The sequence below is a fragment of the Loxodonta africana genome, chromosome 13 (assembly GCF_030014295.1).
Source record: "Loxodonta africana isolate mLoxAfr1 chromosome 13, mLoxAfr1.hap2, whole genome shotgun sequence".
Taxonomy (NCBI): Eukaryota; Metazoa; Chordata; class Mammalia; order Proboscidea; family Elephantidae; genus Loxodonta; species Loxodonta africana.
The window spans coordinates 52,511,711-52,526,466 of NC_087354.1; the positions used below are offsets into that span (position 1 = coordinate 52,511,711).

General features: G+C 41.9%; 1 protein-coding gene across 4 annotated transcripts in view; it reads right to left on the minus strand.

Moving 5' to 3' along the window:
• Positions 1 to 853: 853 nt before the first annotated feature.
• APH1B (aph-1 homolog B, gamma-secretase subunit) overlaps positions 854 to 14,756 on the minus strand; it is a 28,474-nt gene continuing 14,571 nt past the window's right edge. For 2 of the 4 annotated variants that reach the window (XM_064267435.1, XM_064267434.1), the window contains 2 exons: positions 14,394 to 14,521; positions 6,847 to 10,302 (listed from right to left, as the gene is read on the minus strand). In XM_064267435.1, the coding sequence (XP_064123505.1) occupies positions 10,135 to 10,302; positions 14,394 to 14,521 (296 nt within the window). In that variant the 3' untranslated portion in view covers positions 6,847 to 10,134. The other 2 variants (XM_064267436.1, XM_064267437.1) reach the window with 2 other exon arrangements.

The window sequence follows — 14,756 nt, forward strand, 5'->3', positions numbered from 1 at the left end:
AAAAAACACACATGCACAGCCAAGTGACACCTTTCCCATCCTGGAACGTCCATTCAGAGCTTGTTGCCTGTCCATCTAGAGGGAGAAGTCTGGCCGGGGCTGGCATAACACTTCCCTTGGGCTGGCCCTTCGGGTGGAGGCCCAGAAGGGAGCGTGATCTCTATTCAAGTGCCCAGCTATGGCCTCTCAGTGTTGTAAGTCAAAGACATCACTTCTGCTTGAGTTCACTCATTTCAAACATTAACTTTTAATTACCTGCAATGAAAACAACAAACAAAGGGCCTGTGGGTTCAAGGTCAGTCTGAGCCCTCTAAAGTAACTCAGTGTCACTGATGATGGTCAACCAGCCTCCCCTGGAAGAAGCAAAGGCTTTTCTAGCGAGGGAACATAGCCAGAGAATTCATCTGTGAAACGAGTTTCCCAAGCCACCTAGAGACCTGACAACAGATCTCATGTGCTTTAGTTTCTCTCCTTTCCCAACCACCTGACACATAACCATTTGAAAAGTCTTCCTGAATAAGGTGAATCCCTTTGGTGGAATACTAGCTGGCCATTAACAAGCACTGCACCACAGCTGATCACCCTCTCAGCCACTGAAAGAAATCTGGATGGGTTTCCCTGCTATCATTCAAAGTAATTTTCAACTGTCTGTCTCATACCTCTTCACTCAAAAGCAAAGATTTAATAAGCAACTGCTGCACCCTAAGTACAGGTAAGCGCTGGAGATTCACCCAGGACTTAGATAGGGTCCCTACATTCAAGGAGCTCATAGTCCCAAGGCGTGTGTGGGGGTGGGTGGGGGTGGGGAGGGGACACAGACAGAAACCGCTAAATTTATAGAAGGGTATGGAGCCCTGGTGGTGCAGTAGTTATGTACTCAGCTACTAACTGAAAGGTCATCGGTTCAATCCCACTAGCTGCTCCATGGGAGAAAGATGTGGCAATCTGCTTCCGTAAAGATTTACAGCCTTGTAAACCCTGTGGGCAAGTTTTACTCTGTCCTATAGCGTCACTATGAGTCAGAATCAATTCCACAGCAATGTGTTTGGTTTTATGGAGTTGCCAGGAGTCAGAATCGTTTGATGGCAACTAATAACAACATGCACAGAATGCTATGGGTCTATCAACAGAAGAACAGCTAAACAAATTGTTGTATATTCATAAAATGAAGTATTATTGAGCAATAAAAAGTTGGAAATTATTAATATATACAAAAACACAAATGAACCTCATAAAATTATTGTGTGAAAGAAGCTAAATACCACAGAGTACATTTTATATTATTCCATTGGCATGAAGTTCAAGAACAAGCAAGGATAAATGTATGGAAATAGAAATCAGAACCAGTGGTAGCCCTTGTGGAGGCGAGGGGTGAGGTGGGTTGTAGGGCAGAAAGGAGCAAGAGGGAACCTTCTAGGGGAATGGAAATGTTCTCTATCTTGATTTGGGCGGTGGTTATAGGTGTGTACACATTTGCTAAAACTCATCCAGCTCTACACTTAGAATCTGTGCATTTTATTGTGTGTAAATTATTCTTTTTTTAAAAGTTCTAAAGGATCACAGTGGAGGAAGCCACTTGCTGTTCTGAGTCTAATCAGGAAGGACTTCAGAAAGGAAGTGACGTTTGAGCAGGACCTTGAAGGGGAAGGTAAGTACAGGCCGCCTCAGAGAAGGTTGGGCAAGGGAGGATGGGGAACAGTGGGAGGCAGGAAAAAGTGGTTGGGATCAGATTGTGAAAGACCTTGAATGAGACACAATGCCTTCTATCAAGGACACTGAGAAATCATAGAAGTGCTTTGATTATGATTTTGTCTGATTACATATATATGCTCTTTTTGAAAAATTCAAATAATTATGTATAAAGCAGAGCCAAAACAAAACAAAACAAAAAAAACGCAAACCTGATGCCACCGAGTCCATTCCGACTCATAGAGAACTGCCCCATAGTGTTTCCAAGGAGCGGCTGGTGGATTCCTACTGCTGACCTTTTGGTTAGCAGCCAAATGCTTAAATCACTGCACTATCAGAGATCCATAAAGCAGAAAGTCCCCCATAATCCTATCTTCCAAAATAGCCATTGTTAACAATTTAGTGTTTATCTTCCCAGGCTTTATATATGTGGGTGTGTATTTTTATAGTCACCTTTCAACTTTGTATAAAATGGAGTAATAGGACACATTGTGTGCTCTGTGTGGGCTAAGATCATGCCTGTCTTCATTGTTATACTCTCAGAATCCAGCACACTGCGCATATTTTGACGTAAGAAATATTTGTCTAATGAAAGAATGGTCTATACCTTGCTTGCATTTTCTAACATATTCTGGGTGTCGTCCTTCTTTTTTAATGGCTGTGCAGAGTTCTGCTCTTCGATGGTATCTTAATTTCAATCCTTCATTATATACATTTATGGCAAATTCTTTACTATTTACGAGACAATACAGATCCTTGTGTACTTGGATCTGTACAGGATAAATTCCTAGAAAAGGAACCACTAGTTCCAAACATGCACATCTTCAAATGTTATAAATACTAATAAGTTTTCCTAATTATATCCCAAAAGGGCTGTATTAATTTGCATTCCTACAACATGCTGTTTCTACCATATGTTCAACAACCCGTGATGTTATCAATCTTTTTCATCTTGGACAATCTGATAGCCTAAAATTTACTTACTTGTTTGGCATTTATTAGTGACTTAACATTCTGCCTATGTTTATTGGCCATTTGAATTTTTTCTGTGGATTATGTTTTGTCCTTTTATCATTTTTTTGCTGCATTGTTAATTTTTTTTCAATTACTGAAGCTTCTTATACATTATATGTGATAACCCTTTGTTATACATGTCAAGAATATTTGTTGAGCATGCCTCTTACTATGCAGTTTTTAACTTTGTGTAGTCAAATTTGCCCATTTTTCCCCTTTGTGGTTTATAGCCTCGGTGTAATGCTGAAAGACTCTCTCCACCTTAAGACTATAAAACTATTCTAATATTTTTCTAGCTCTTTTATGGTTTTTTTTTTTCATTTGAATCTTCGATACATGTAGATTTTGTTTTATACACTCGACGGCACTGGGTTGGGTTTTAGTGAAGGTAAGGACCTACTTTTATTCTTTTTTGCAAAATAGAATCAAATAATCAAACAGGCCCATTTACTGAATGGCTGATTCTTTCCTCACTGATCTAAAATGTCAATTTTATTATACGCTAAATTCCCACACATACATGGCTGGTTGCGGAACTCTCTATCCAATTCCATTATTGTAGATCTATGATATATTTTGGTATCTGGTAGGGTAGACAAACATTTTAGATATGTTTTATTCTCTGAGAGTAGCATTGTCAGCGACCCAATATGGTTCAGATAAATTAACCAAGAGGAAGCAAATTCATTCATCATGTAAAAACTTCAACTATTGTTATACAGAATATTCTTTCATAGTGTGTACAGGCATTTAATATGGAGAACTGCCATTTCACTCACATTTCATTCGGTTATAAGAGAACAAACAGTTTTAAGTATGATGATTCTATATTAATTGCTTATAAACACACTTTTGATAAATGTATACGATTTTCTAAATTTTTTTCTTTTTCCCTATGTTTGTTTCTGGCTACATTTACTGAAATGCAATTTTATATCTGTTGAATCTAATAATAACAATTTGGGGTTTGCATTTTGAATGTCTATGCTTTAACACATTTTTGTCATTCATTTTTGGAAATTAACAAAAACAAAAAAAAAAGGTTCTTTACCGCAGATAGTTTGGGAAGCAAACTAGATCTAGAAAATTACCCAATTTCAGTTTTCCATTGTTTGTTGCTGGTATAAACAGGACTCATCTTTGCATTCTGACTTTGCATCCTGTGATCTTGACAAACTTGCTTACTAGTTCTAATAGACTTTTTGTAGCTTCCTCAGGATTTTCTACACAATCATATAGCCTGCAAATCAAGAGTTTTATCTCTTCCTTCCCGACCTGGTGACATTCTTTTTCTGGCCTTTTTGTGCCGGCTAGGATGGTAAGTCTGTGGTAATGGTGTGGAATTGCTAGTTTAATACTCTCTCTCACTCCTGATATTTGTAATTGGTGCCTTCCTTCTTCCTTATTAATCTGGCCAGAGCGTTAGCAATTTTATTGATTTTTCTCAAAGAGCCAGCTTTTTGTTTCATTGATTTCATCATTCTTCTGCCCCCTTTTTTTTTTTTTAATTTATGCCCTTCCCTTTATTATTCCTTTCTCCTGCTTGCTCTAGGTTTATTTTGTTCTTTTTCTAGCTTTTTAAGTGGCAGAACTTAGTTTCTCCAATCACTGACTTTCATCCTTTTTACTTACCTAATATGAGCATTTAATGCTGAAACTTCCTCTCTTCCCTCCCTTCTCAGGGATTTTGCTTCTGCAGTCATCCCCCACCTCCTGCATCTTCAGTTTTTCCCTTTCTACAGAATCATTCCCATCTTCACACAAGCACGATGCTATGGTACCTACTGGGAGAAACAAAGTCATGCCCCCTCTCTGGCTCCCACTTGCCCCTCAGGCTACCACCCCATTCCTCTACAATATGGTTATCTCTATTCTATGTACTGTCTCTACTTCCTTATTCCCTTCTCCCACTGCTTTCAGGTGTTCACCCTCAACTCTGCATTGAAATTGCTTTCATCAAGGTCACCAACAAGTTCCCTCTCACCATATGCAATGAACAATGTTCAGTCCTCATCTTGTTTATCAGCACCATTGGGCAGCTTTCTTCCCTGGCTGCCAGGCTACCACACTCCCCTTATTTCCTTTTTCTTCCTGGCTACTCCTTCTCCCCTTTCCAACCTCTCAACTGATGTTCCCTAGGGGCCAGTCCTCTGCCTCTTCTTCTTGACTTACACCCACTACCCAGGTGCCCTTCATCCACTCCTAAGATTTTAGCATCATTTTATGTATTCAAGCTATTCTAGCCCATATAATTTCCAAGTGCATTTTGTAATTGCCTTAAAATAATATTTATGTGTTTTAACCTGTGAAGTTAGATTATATTTCCATGAGGACAAAGATCCCCACTGTGTTGTTCTTTTCCATCCATTCTAAGTGTCTCGGCAGAGAGCCCTGTGCGTGATAAGCCCAGAATGCATGCTGCAAACCCCATTTCTGACTTTGCTCGAGCACTGAAAATTATATGGCTCTACTACTAGGCAGAAGTGGGACTCGCAGTAATCCACAGGTATGTGATAAGTACCACCTACAAATCATTCAGTCTTAAAGCCAGAACTTGCTCAGGGCTCATGATCTATTAAGGTCACCTTATCAAAAAACGAAACTGGTTGCTGTCAAGTCCCTTCCTACTTATAGCAACCCTACAGGACAGAGAAGAACTGTCCCATAGGGTTTTCAAAGCTGTAATCTTCACAGAAGCAGACTGCCACATCTTTCTCCCATGGAGCCGCTGGCAGGTTCAAACCGCTGACCTTTCAGTTACTAGGTAAGTGCTTAAGTACTGCGCCACCAGGGCTCCTATGGTCACCTTAAAATGTGTCAAATTCCCAGTCTTTCTGTGGAGTCTGAGGCCACAGGCCACATGAGTAGTTCCTTCTATTCAGCATTTTCCACGAGGTGAAGGTAAAATACGCACTTCCTTCCAGGGGAGAAGTCCCGTGTGTCGAGGCCAGTCACAGAGAAATCCCTGTTCCAACTGAACACCAAAAACAAAAAACCAAACCAAGCCCATTGCCACTGAGTGGAGTCCGACTCATAGCAACCCTAGAGGGCACAATACAGCTGCCCCACAGGGTTTCCAGAGAGAGGCTGGTGGATTCGAACTGCCAACCTTTCGCTTTGCAGCCACAGCTCTTAACCACTAGACCTCCAGGGCTTCTCTAAATACCAAACAAATAACAACGACCAAACAAACAGCAGCTGAATTAGAGCCACAATTTCAATGTGGATGGCCCAGTGGAATTGCTGCACACAGATCTGGGCTGTTACCCAAGGAATGTGCGCCTCTCCCCTGGCGTACAGGGTCTGAGCAGAGAGCCCTTGGTCCTTAGGGATATGTCGTCCAATAATACAGTCAAAATAAACCTGTAACAGCCTCATTTCAAACCAGAGTGAACAGGCAGCATATGTTTTTGTTGTTGTTGTTGAGAATACACACAGCAGAACATACACCAATTCAACGTTTCTACATGTACCATTCAGTGGCACTGATATATTCTTCGAGGTGTGGGACCATTCTCACCCTCCTTTTCTGAGTTGTTCCTCCCCCATTAACAGAAACTCACTGCCCTCTAGGGTTCCTATGGAATCTTTCCAGTTGCCCTTAGCAATCTGACCCCATGTAGTTAAGAGGGCAGCATACGGTTTTCAGTTTCAGGTTATAACGATTCCCTACGTATCCCGTCTGATGGTTGAGACCAAGCTCAGGTCCTCTGCTTCACTGTCTTCGCACAGGGGAGGAGACGCAAAGAACTCTATAGGCCAGTCAGTGTCACTGAGTGGAAACGAAATCACACACTCCTCAACAGACTGCCAGCCGGCCACTATTAGATGACGTTTTATAAATCCACTATTTTATAATTACTTCAGGGATTTTGCAAAGTGGGATGACCAGATCTCTTCCACTTGGTTTAAAACACTTCAAGGAACTTCTCTGCACAAACCGTCTTGTCTCTGAACAAACAGAAATGAAACACACCTCATGAATTTTAAGTCAGGTATCAAAGGCTTTCTCTTTGAAAAAGGACTCAGAACTGATCAGTGATAACAGACAGAATGTACAGCCAAGTTTTCTAAGACAAAAACTGCAGAAGTAACAGATACTGAGGGATGCAGACTCCAAAGAGGAAACATGGGAACGAGTGGTGCCAATCAATCATTTTATTGTTCACTGAGAAACAGAGGTCTGCAGAGATTCTGCTGTGTTACGTATGGAACGCAAGGTTTGACAGTGGAAGTAAGCATGACATAAGAGTAAAACTACATAAGTGTTACATATTTTACAAAGAGATAGATAGTACCCACCTCTCTTAGCATTAAATTTTAATAGAATGAAGCATTACTTTTTAAATTATTATAAAATAATTATTATATAATCACTAAATGAGAAATGTATATAATTACTAAATGAGAAACGTAAACACTGCAGTCATAAACAAAATATTTGAAGCAAACCATTTTAAAATTGTTTTGTTTTGGCATCTACCTGTCTACCTGGAGTGAGGGATGGTGGGGCCCAGGAAAAACATGGCTAACACAAGCCAGCTCTCTCACGGGGATTCTTCCCAGAGAGGCCGGCTGCTGATGCCCGAGCCAGGCTGCTGCCCTTGCTGGTCAGCTAACGGAGCGTCCCCGTGAGCCCTCGCTGACTGCACATCCCCCATCTGCGGCCAGGTGGACACCAGGGGAAAGAGCCCTAGGTCGGAGGAAGCTTGTGTCGCCACTGCACATACTGCTTCAACTCTATGGAAGAGAACACCCAGCACTTTAGGTGTGAATCTGCCATTCACGCAAGCATTACAACGTGCTTGAGAATGAAAATATTCACATCGGGAACACAAGCCATCTTCTATGCCATCGGCAGGTACCATCATGTATTCCTTTCCGCCGTCACTTTCATCAAGATGCTCAAGACTGCTATGACTGTGCTACCCGTCAGAAGGCCAGGGCAGAGTAAAACAACTTCTCCAGTTAGGACTATTCATTCGAATGAATTAAGAATAAATACAGAAGAAGAAACAAACATAGCTTCTATTAGAGAGCAGCGAAATTCATCTCTATCATTCACACACCAATGCGTGCCAGCGCTGTGACAATACAATTTCAAGGTCAACTGTAAGGACAGCCACAACTTCCCTCCAAACAGAGAAAATCCTGCCTGGAGGACGGCAGACGACATCCCCACCATCTTCACCTCACCAAACACTTACAGGGCTCAGAAATCTCATTATAGATAACAAAGGCCAAAAAAAATACACACACAGTAACAGAGGAAGACACACCCTCTGTCTGGGCTTCCCTGGCATGAGGCAAAGCAAGACCCTCGGAAACACGAGTCCTGAGCTGACAGTGCTCACATTCCAAGAGGGACTGGCGTTACAAAGCTCCTCTGCTCATGGGCAACCATGGAGTAGCAAATGAGTTCCTGAACTAAGACAACAGTCTCAGTGTCAAAGTTCCTTCTCACCTGAGAAGTTTTTATAAATGAGCTTTTGCAATAGCCCAGCTTCTTAATATTAAGCTATTAATGTGCAGAAGACATCCTCAGAGCTTAAATACGTAATATTCTCAGATGTTCTATACTTTCCAAATCAACAAAAATTTTTATCTATCTGTTTAAGACATTTGTCAGTGAGTAGTAATTCTACTCATCAAAGAGTACCATGGTCTGATAAGAATTAATTCCAGTCCAGTGAGTATCTTATTCTCCTCCCCTTAACTCTGCATAGTAAATTCCACTCTTCGGTCTCTATGTCCTCGACTCTTCTAGTCCAAGGAGAATGCTCTGTCAAGCTGGGAAATTACAAAAGCCAATGGAAGCGCTGGCATTAATGCTGAAGTAAACTTTAGGGAATGGCTATAATTGCTTACAGTTTACAACCTTGCTAGAAGCCCTTCTCCTGTGGAATTGCTAGATCAAGATATTCTAGTAAGAAACACCGGGGAGAGGCGGGAATGTTGTTCACTGATAAAAGTCTAGTTCACACATAAGGAAGTTCTGGTCCCTGGAATGGCATGTGGCCAGCCCAAAAATGTTGGCCACGTTTCTGTTTTGAACTTGCTCGTCAATCTCCCCCACCAAAGTATCACCCAATTCATCTGTCGTTGTCACTGCTGAGCCCTCTCATTGCTGCTCCTACGTCTTTTGGATGCTCTACTGTGCATGTGGGACTTGCTGAAGGATCGTTTTAATGTGTTGGTATTTTTCCTTTCACACTACCAGCTCCCCCAAAGCCATCCACTGAGAACAATTTCTAGCTGGTATAGGCACAACTCACTGCCATTTCTTTACAAAGGAAATCAAAAGGGTTGTTTAGAAGCTGAATGAACACCTTGGGTCTTCGTATAATAAGAATGCTGTATTTGCTACCAAACCCCACAGAATTTACTAGATCTAAGGACTACATGGGTTATATAAAAGCATAAATTTGGCAATTTAAGATATATTTTCAATTTTATACTACTCCATTTTGGGGAAAAATGTTATTGAGTATAGCATCACAGAAGCAAAATAAAAGTTTCAACATCACCCTGATGGCTTTACTCCAGGTTTGGGTTAACCATCCTCCAACTCCAGGGAAGTCTGTCCTGAGCACATCACTTAGCTCCTAGCACATCATGAGGTAAACACTGGACTCCACCTCCATTAACCCAGCGACAAGCACGCCAATGTTACGCACTACAGCTGATGGCCTTTGGGCAGAGCCATGAAAAACCTTAAATGGAGCAAAGACTGCACGAAATAAGTTTGATCCTGTATCGCCTTCCCAGGGAATCAGAAAGCAATTTTTTTAAAGAAACTGAACCTACGCTCAAAACCAATGTAATGCCTCAAAAAGAACAATCTAGAATGGGAAACACTTCCAGAAATATAGCTTATTAATCAGTATCTCACTTTGGCTAAGTCATCGTAGGACAGACGGCATATTTAGAAGCACAGCCCACCATGTTCTCACACCACAGGGTGCAGGTGACACAGGTGAAGGCAGATCACAGAGATGATAGCCCTTTAGCCTTCTGTGACTTCAGAATATGAAAAGACAGAGGCTAACCAGAATTTGACATTCAGGTATTTGCTCGCCCAGCCCAAGTTAAGAGGCAGCTGAGCTCCTGATTCTTACTTCCATACGGCATTCTCTGTAGTTCCACTCACGGGCCCTGGTGGTTCAAAAACACCAAATGCCCACGCCAGGTCAATCTGGAAGGTGTGGCCTTCTTTACGCTCCCAGGCAGTTCTAATGTGCAGTGGGATGCACGCCAGTGATGGATCCTTTCGGGACAGCTGTGGCATGAAAGCCACATGAGTGGGGCTCATATCTAGATAGTTTCTTTTTTTTCTAAGTTCCACCAGGAAACGAGACTTTTAGAAAAAGGCACAGTTGTGCTTCCTCCCAAGAAGCAGCCTGCTGCTTGGGAGGTGCTGCCCCCCAGAGGTTATCTGGAACGCTGGCTGAAAAGAAGGAAGTCCTTGTCTTGGCAGAGCAGGCAGAGCTTCAGGGTTCGGCAGGAGCCTCCAGCAACGAAGAATGCCCAGATACCCATGAGCACCATGATTGTGTATGATAACACCAGGTTTATCCCATACTGAGGACTTAGGAAAGTCTGCAAAGGAAAAAGAAATCAGCTTGGGTAATAACGGCAAACTTATGAAACGTGTACAGTAACCCAGATGAAGGATAACATGGAATGCTTTCAACAGCTGGGTCTCTTTCATTGAACATACAATGTCTGTCGCTGTTGAGGAGCCAAATCCAAAAAGCCCATTGCCGTTATCGATTCCAACTCATAACGACTCTATAGGACAGAGTAGTCCTGCCCTATAGGGTTTCCAAGGCTGTAATCTTCCCAGAAGCAGACTGCCACATCTTTCTTCCAAGGAGCAACTGGCGGGTTCAAATTGCCAACCTTCTGGTTAGCAGCCGAGTGCTTAGCCACCGCACCACCAGGGCTCCTTTGTTGAGGAGCACTGAGACCACAAAAGACACACAGAACTAATGAATTAACCTAGTCAACAAACACTGCCCTCTAGGTCCTGTGCTTTGCTGTGTTCAAATGGGAACGCTAAAAGACAGTCAGAAGCCAGAACCCACTGGAAAACCCAATAGAAGATATATGTTCTATAATCTGGGCCCCGATTTAAGCTCATTTCTGTTAATTAAACTGGCTTTTAGAATTTGCAAGAAAATAAGTCAAGCCCAAATTACTTTAGGTAATGGGATGCCCTTTGTATTGAAGAGGACATGAGGGAATCGCATCTCTTTTTCAGCTTCCAAACTGCTGTGGGTCCCAGAAGTTTATTCACTGAAGAAAACTGGTGAGTGCCACAATGTAGCAGGTGCCACACTAGGTCCCGGGAACACGAAAGTGAGGCCCAAAGTCTCTACCCTAATTGAGCTTATATGCTAGTAAGGGAGGCAGCTAATGAATAAGTCAAATAATTACAAATTGTGATGATTGCTAGGACAGAATAATTATAAGTGTGGTGATGCTAGGATGGGTAGGAACGCAGTGATCTACTTAGTTCGTCAACAAGGCCCTGAAGAAGTGATATTTGAGACCTCCAGGAGGGGCTGAATGAGCCATGCAAAGATGGAGCAGGACATTTCAAAGCAAGGGAAGCACATGGACAAAGGAGAGCAAAGAGCTTGGGGCAACTGAGTCCTGAGGTCAATGTTAGTGATGTGCACAAATGGGGCGGGCAGTGCATGGGACGAGGTCAGAGAGGAAGGCCTGGACCAATAACGTTGTGGGTCACAGTAAGGAGTGTGGATTTTATCCTCTGAGCAAAGGCAGAACCACAGAAGGGCTTTAGGTAGGGGAGCTGAATGACCTGATTTCAATTTTTAAAGTAGGTTAAAGAGGTCTATGGTGAAAGCAAGGAGACTGATGAGGAAGACATCGTACTGGATGCGGAGCACACAGGAGGGTGGTGGCACTGGTGGAGGAGGAGAGACTGGATGAGGCATCTGTGGACATGACAGGCACTGGGCACTCTCTGTCCTCATCACAGTAACTCTACACCTTAAATCACCAAATTCTAATTTACTTTATAGAATAGTAAGTGCTTTTGTATTTTTCTTGTTTGTTTCTTTTAAAAATATTTTTTCTCTTTTAAACAAAACGTTTCATACATGATTGTTAAAGAAAATCAGAATAGATGAATGAGCAAAATAGATAAAATTTTAAACTATTAAAATACAGATAGGTCAGTATTTATTAAACAGAACACAAAAAGTGCACATCATAAAGAAAAAAAAGATAAATTAGACTACATTAAACTTAAAAACTTTTATTCATCAAAGATAACATTAAGAAAATGCAAAGGCAGACCACAAAGTAGGAAAAGTTATTTGCAGTACATACATCTGACAAAGGATTCTTTTAAATAATACATAAAGAACCCTCAAAAATTAAAAAAGAAAAAGACCATCCAATGGAATGATGGGCAAAAGATTTGAACAGGCACTTCACAGAAGAATTATCCAGGAAGCCAATAAACATAATGAAATCCTTAACCTCGTTAATCATCGGGGCAACACAAATTAAAACTACAACATGACACCACGGTATATCCAGCAGGATGGCTAATGTTAAAGGGAATGCCATATCAAGTACTGGACAGGAGGTGGAGAAACTAATTCATGAGTTACTGTTGGGAGTAGAAATCAATACAATCACTCCGGAAAACTGAGTGGTATGAACAGTTGAACACATGTATACCCCACACCCCAGCAACCCTGCTCCAAGGCATACATACAAAAAAAATGTGTACTTATGTTCACCAAGACACATACACTAAAACGTTCATATTGGTACCAGGCATGGTAGTTAAAAACTGGAAACACCATCAATGGCTCTCTGCTATAGAATGGATAAATTCTGGTATAGTCATACAATAGGATACTTACTGCAACGTACGGCTGTTGTTGTTGTTATGTGCCATCAAGTCAGATATGACTCATAGTGACCCTATGTACAACAAATGAAACAGAGCCTGGTCCTGCGCCATCCTCACAATTGTTGCTATGTTTGAGTCTATTGTTGCAGCCACTGTGTCAATCCATCTTATTGAAGGTCTTCCTCTTTTTCACTGACCCTCTACTTTGCCAAGCATAATGTCCATCTCCAGGGACTGGTCCCTCCTGATAACATGTCCAACGTACATGAGATGAAATCTCCCCATCCTGGCTTCTAAGGAGCATTCTGGCTGTACTCCTTACAAGGCAGATTTATTTGTTCTTCTGGCAGGCCATGGTATTTTCAATATTCTTCTCCAACACCTTAATTCAAAGGCATCAATTCTTCAGCCTTCCTCATTCACTGTCTGCCTTTCACATGTATATGAAGCAAGTGAAAATACCATGCAAGACTTGGGTCAGGTACTCCTTAGTCCTGACATCTTTCCTTTTTAACACTTTAAAGAGGTCTTTTGCAGTAGATTTGCCCAATGTAATACTTAATCTGATTTCCTGACTGCTGCTTCAATGGGCATTGACTGTGGATCTAAGTAAAACGAAATTCATGACGAGGTCAATATTTTCTTCAATATCATGATGTTGCGTATTGGCCCAATTGTGAGGATTTTTGTCTTCTTTGTGTTGAGGTGTAATCCAAACTGAAGGCTGTGTTTCAAGTCCTCTTGACTTTCAGCAAGCAAGGTTGTGTCATCTGCATATCACAGGCTGTTAATGAGTCTTCCTCAAATCCTGATGCTACAATCTTCTTCATATGGTCCAGCTTCTGGTTTTACTTGCTCAGCATATAGGCTCAATAAGTATGTTGAAACACTACAACTTTGATGCACACCTTTTCTGATTTTAAACTACCCAGTACCCCCTTGTTCTGTTCAAAGGACTGCCTCTTCGTCTATGTACAGGCTCTGCAGGAGCACAATTAAGTGCTCTGGAATTACCATGCTTTGCAGTGTTACCCATAATTTGTTATGATCCACACAGTCGAATGCCTTTGCATAGTCAATAAAACACAGGTAAAAATCTTTCTGGTATTCTCTGCTTTCAGCCAAGATCCACCTGACACCAGCAATGGTATCCCTTGTTCCACACCTCTCCTGGCTTGAGCTTCTGGCAGTTCCCTGTCAATATACTGCAACCACTTTTGAATGATCTTCAGCAAAGTTTAGCTTGCATGTGATATTAATGATAGTGTTTGATAACTTCCTCATTCTGTTGGATCACCTTTCTTTAGAATGGGTACAAATATGGATCACTTCCACTCAGCTGGTCAGGTAGCTGTCTTCCAAATTTCTTGGCATAGACAAGTGAGGGCTCCCAGCGTTGCATGTGTTTGTTGAAACATCTTGATTGGTATTCCGTCAATTCCAAGAGTCTTACTTTCCCCGGTGCCTTGGGTGCAGCTTGGACTTCTGCCTTCAGGACCACAGGTTCTCAGTCATGCCCTGAAAGGGGAGTGACTAGATGCGGTACAAGGAGGCCCCCGCGGCTCACAATGTTTTAGCTCTCATCTGCATGCCACAGTTAGGTATGTATGTGTTCATGCTGTGAAAACTCATCAAGATGTACACTTTGGATTTGTGTGCTTTTCTGCATATATGTTATTTTTAATTAAAAAAATTACTTAAACAGCCATTCTCTGAAATCTGCCATTCAGAGATAACATTCAGATATGAGGTACTGAGTTGTGAAAACCAGCCTGAGCACAGAGGCGGTACTTACCAGGGCTGACACAAGCAGATGGGTCAGAACGACTACAAGAAGGGCGCACCACCTTTTCTTCTCACAGCCATCAAAAAACACAATGCCCCAGAAGATGTGCAGCAGAATGATAACCAGCGTCATGAAAGCTGAAAGACAGCCAACCGTTAGCACCCAGTCACAGAGACAACAGACACCACAGCTCATGGACCCCGTCTGTAACAAACACATAGGCCCTCAGGGTCCATCACGCCGCCAGGAGAGATTAAACACATCTGACATACTGGGGTTGGACATACACAGGACCTAGGCACACATCAGCTCCAATGGTAACTCGAAGCAACATTTCTGCTGAACGAGGGGTCCCCTCTGCATAGCTTCTAG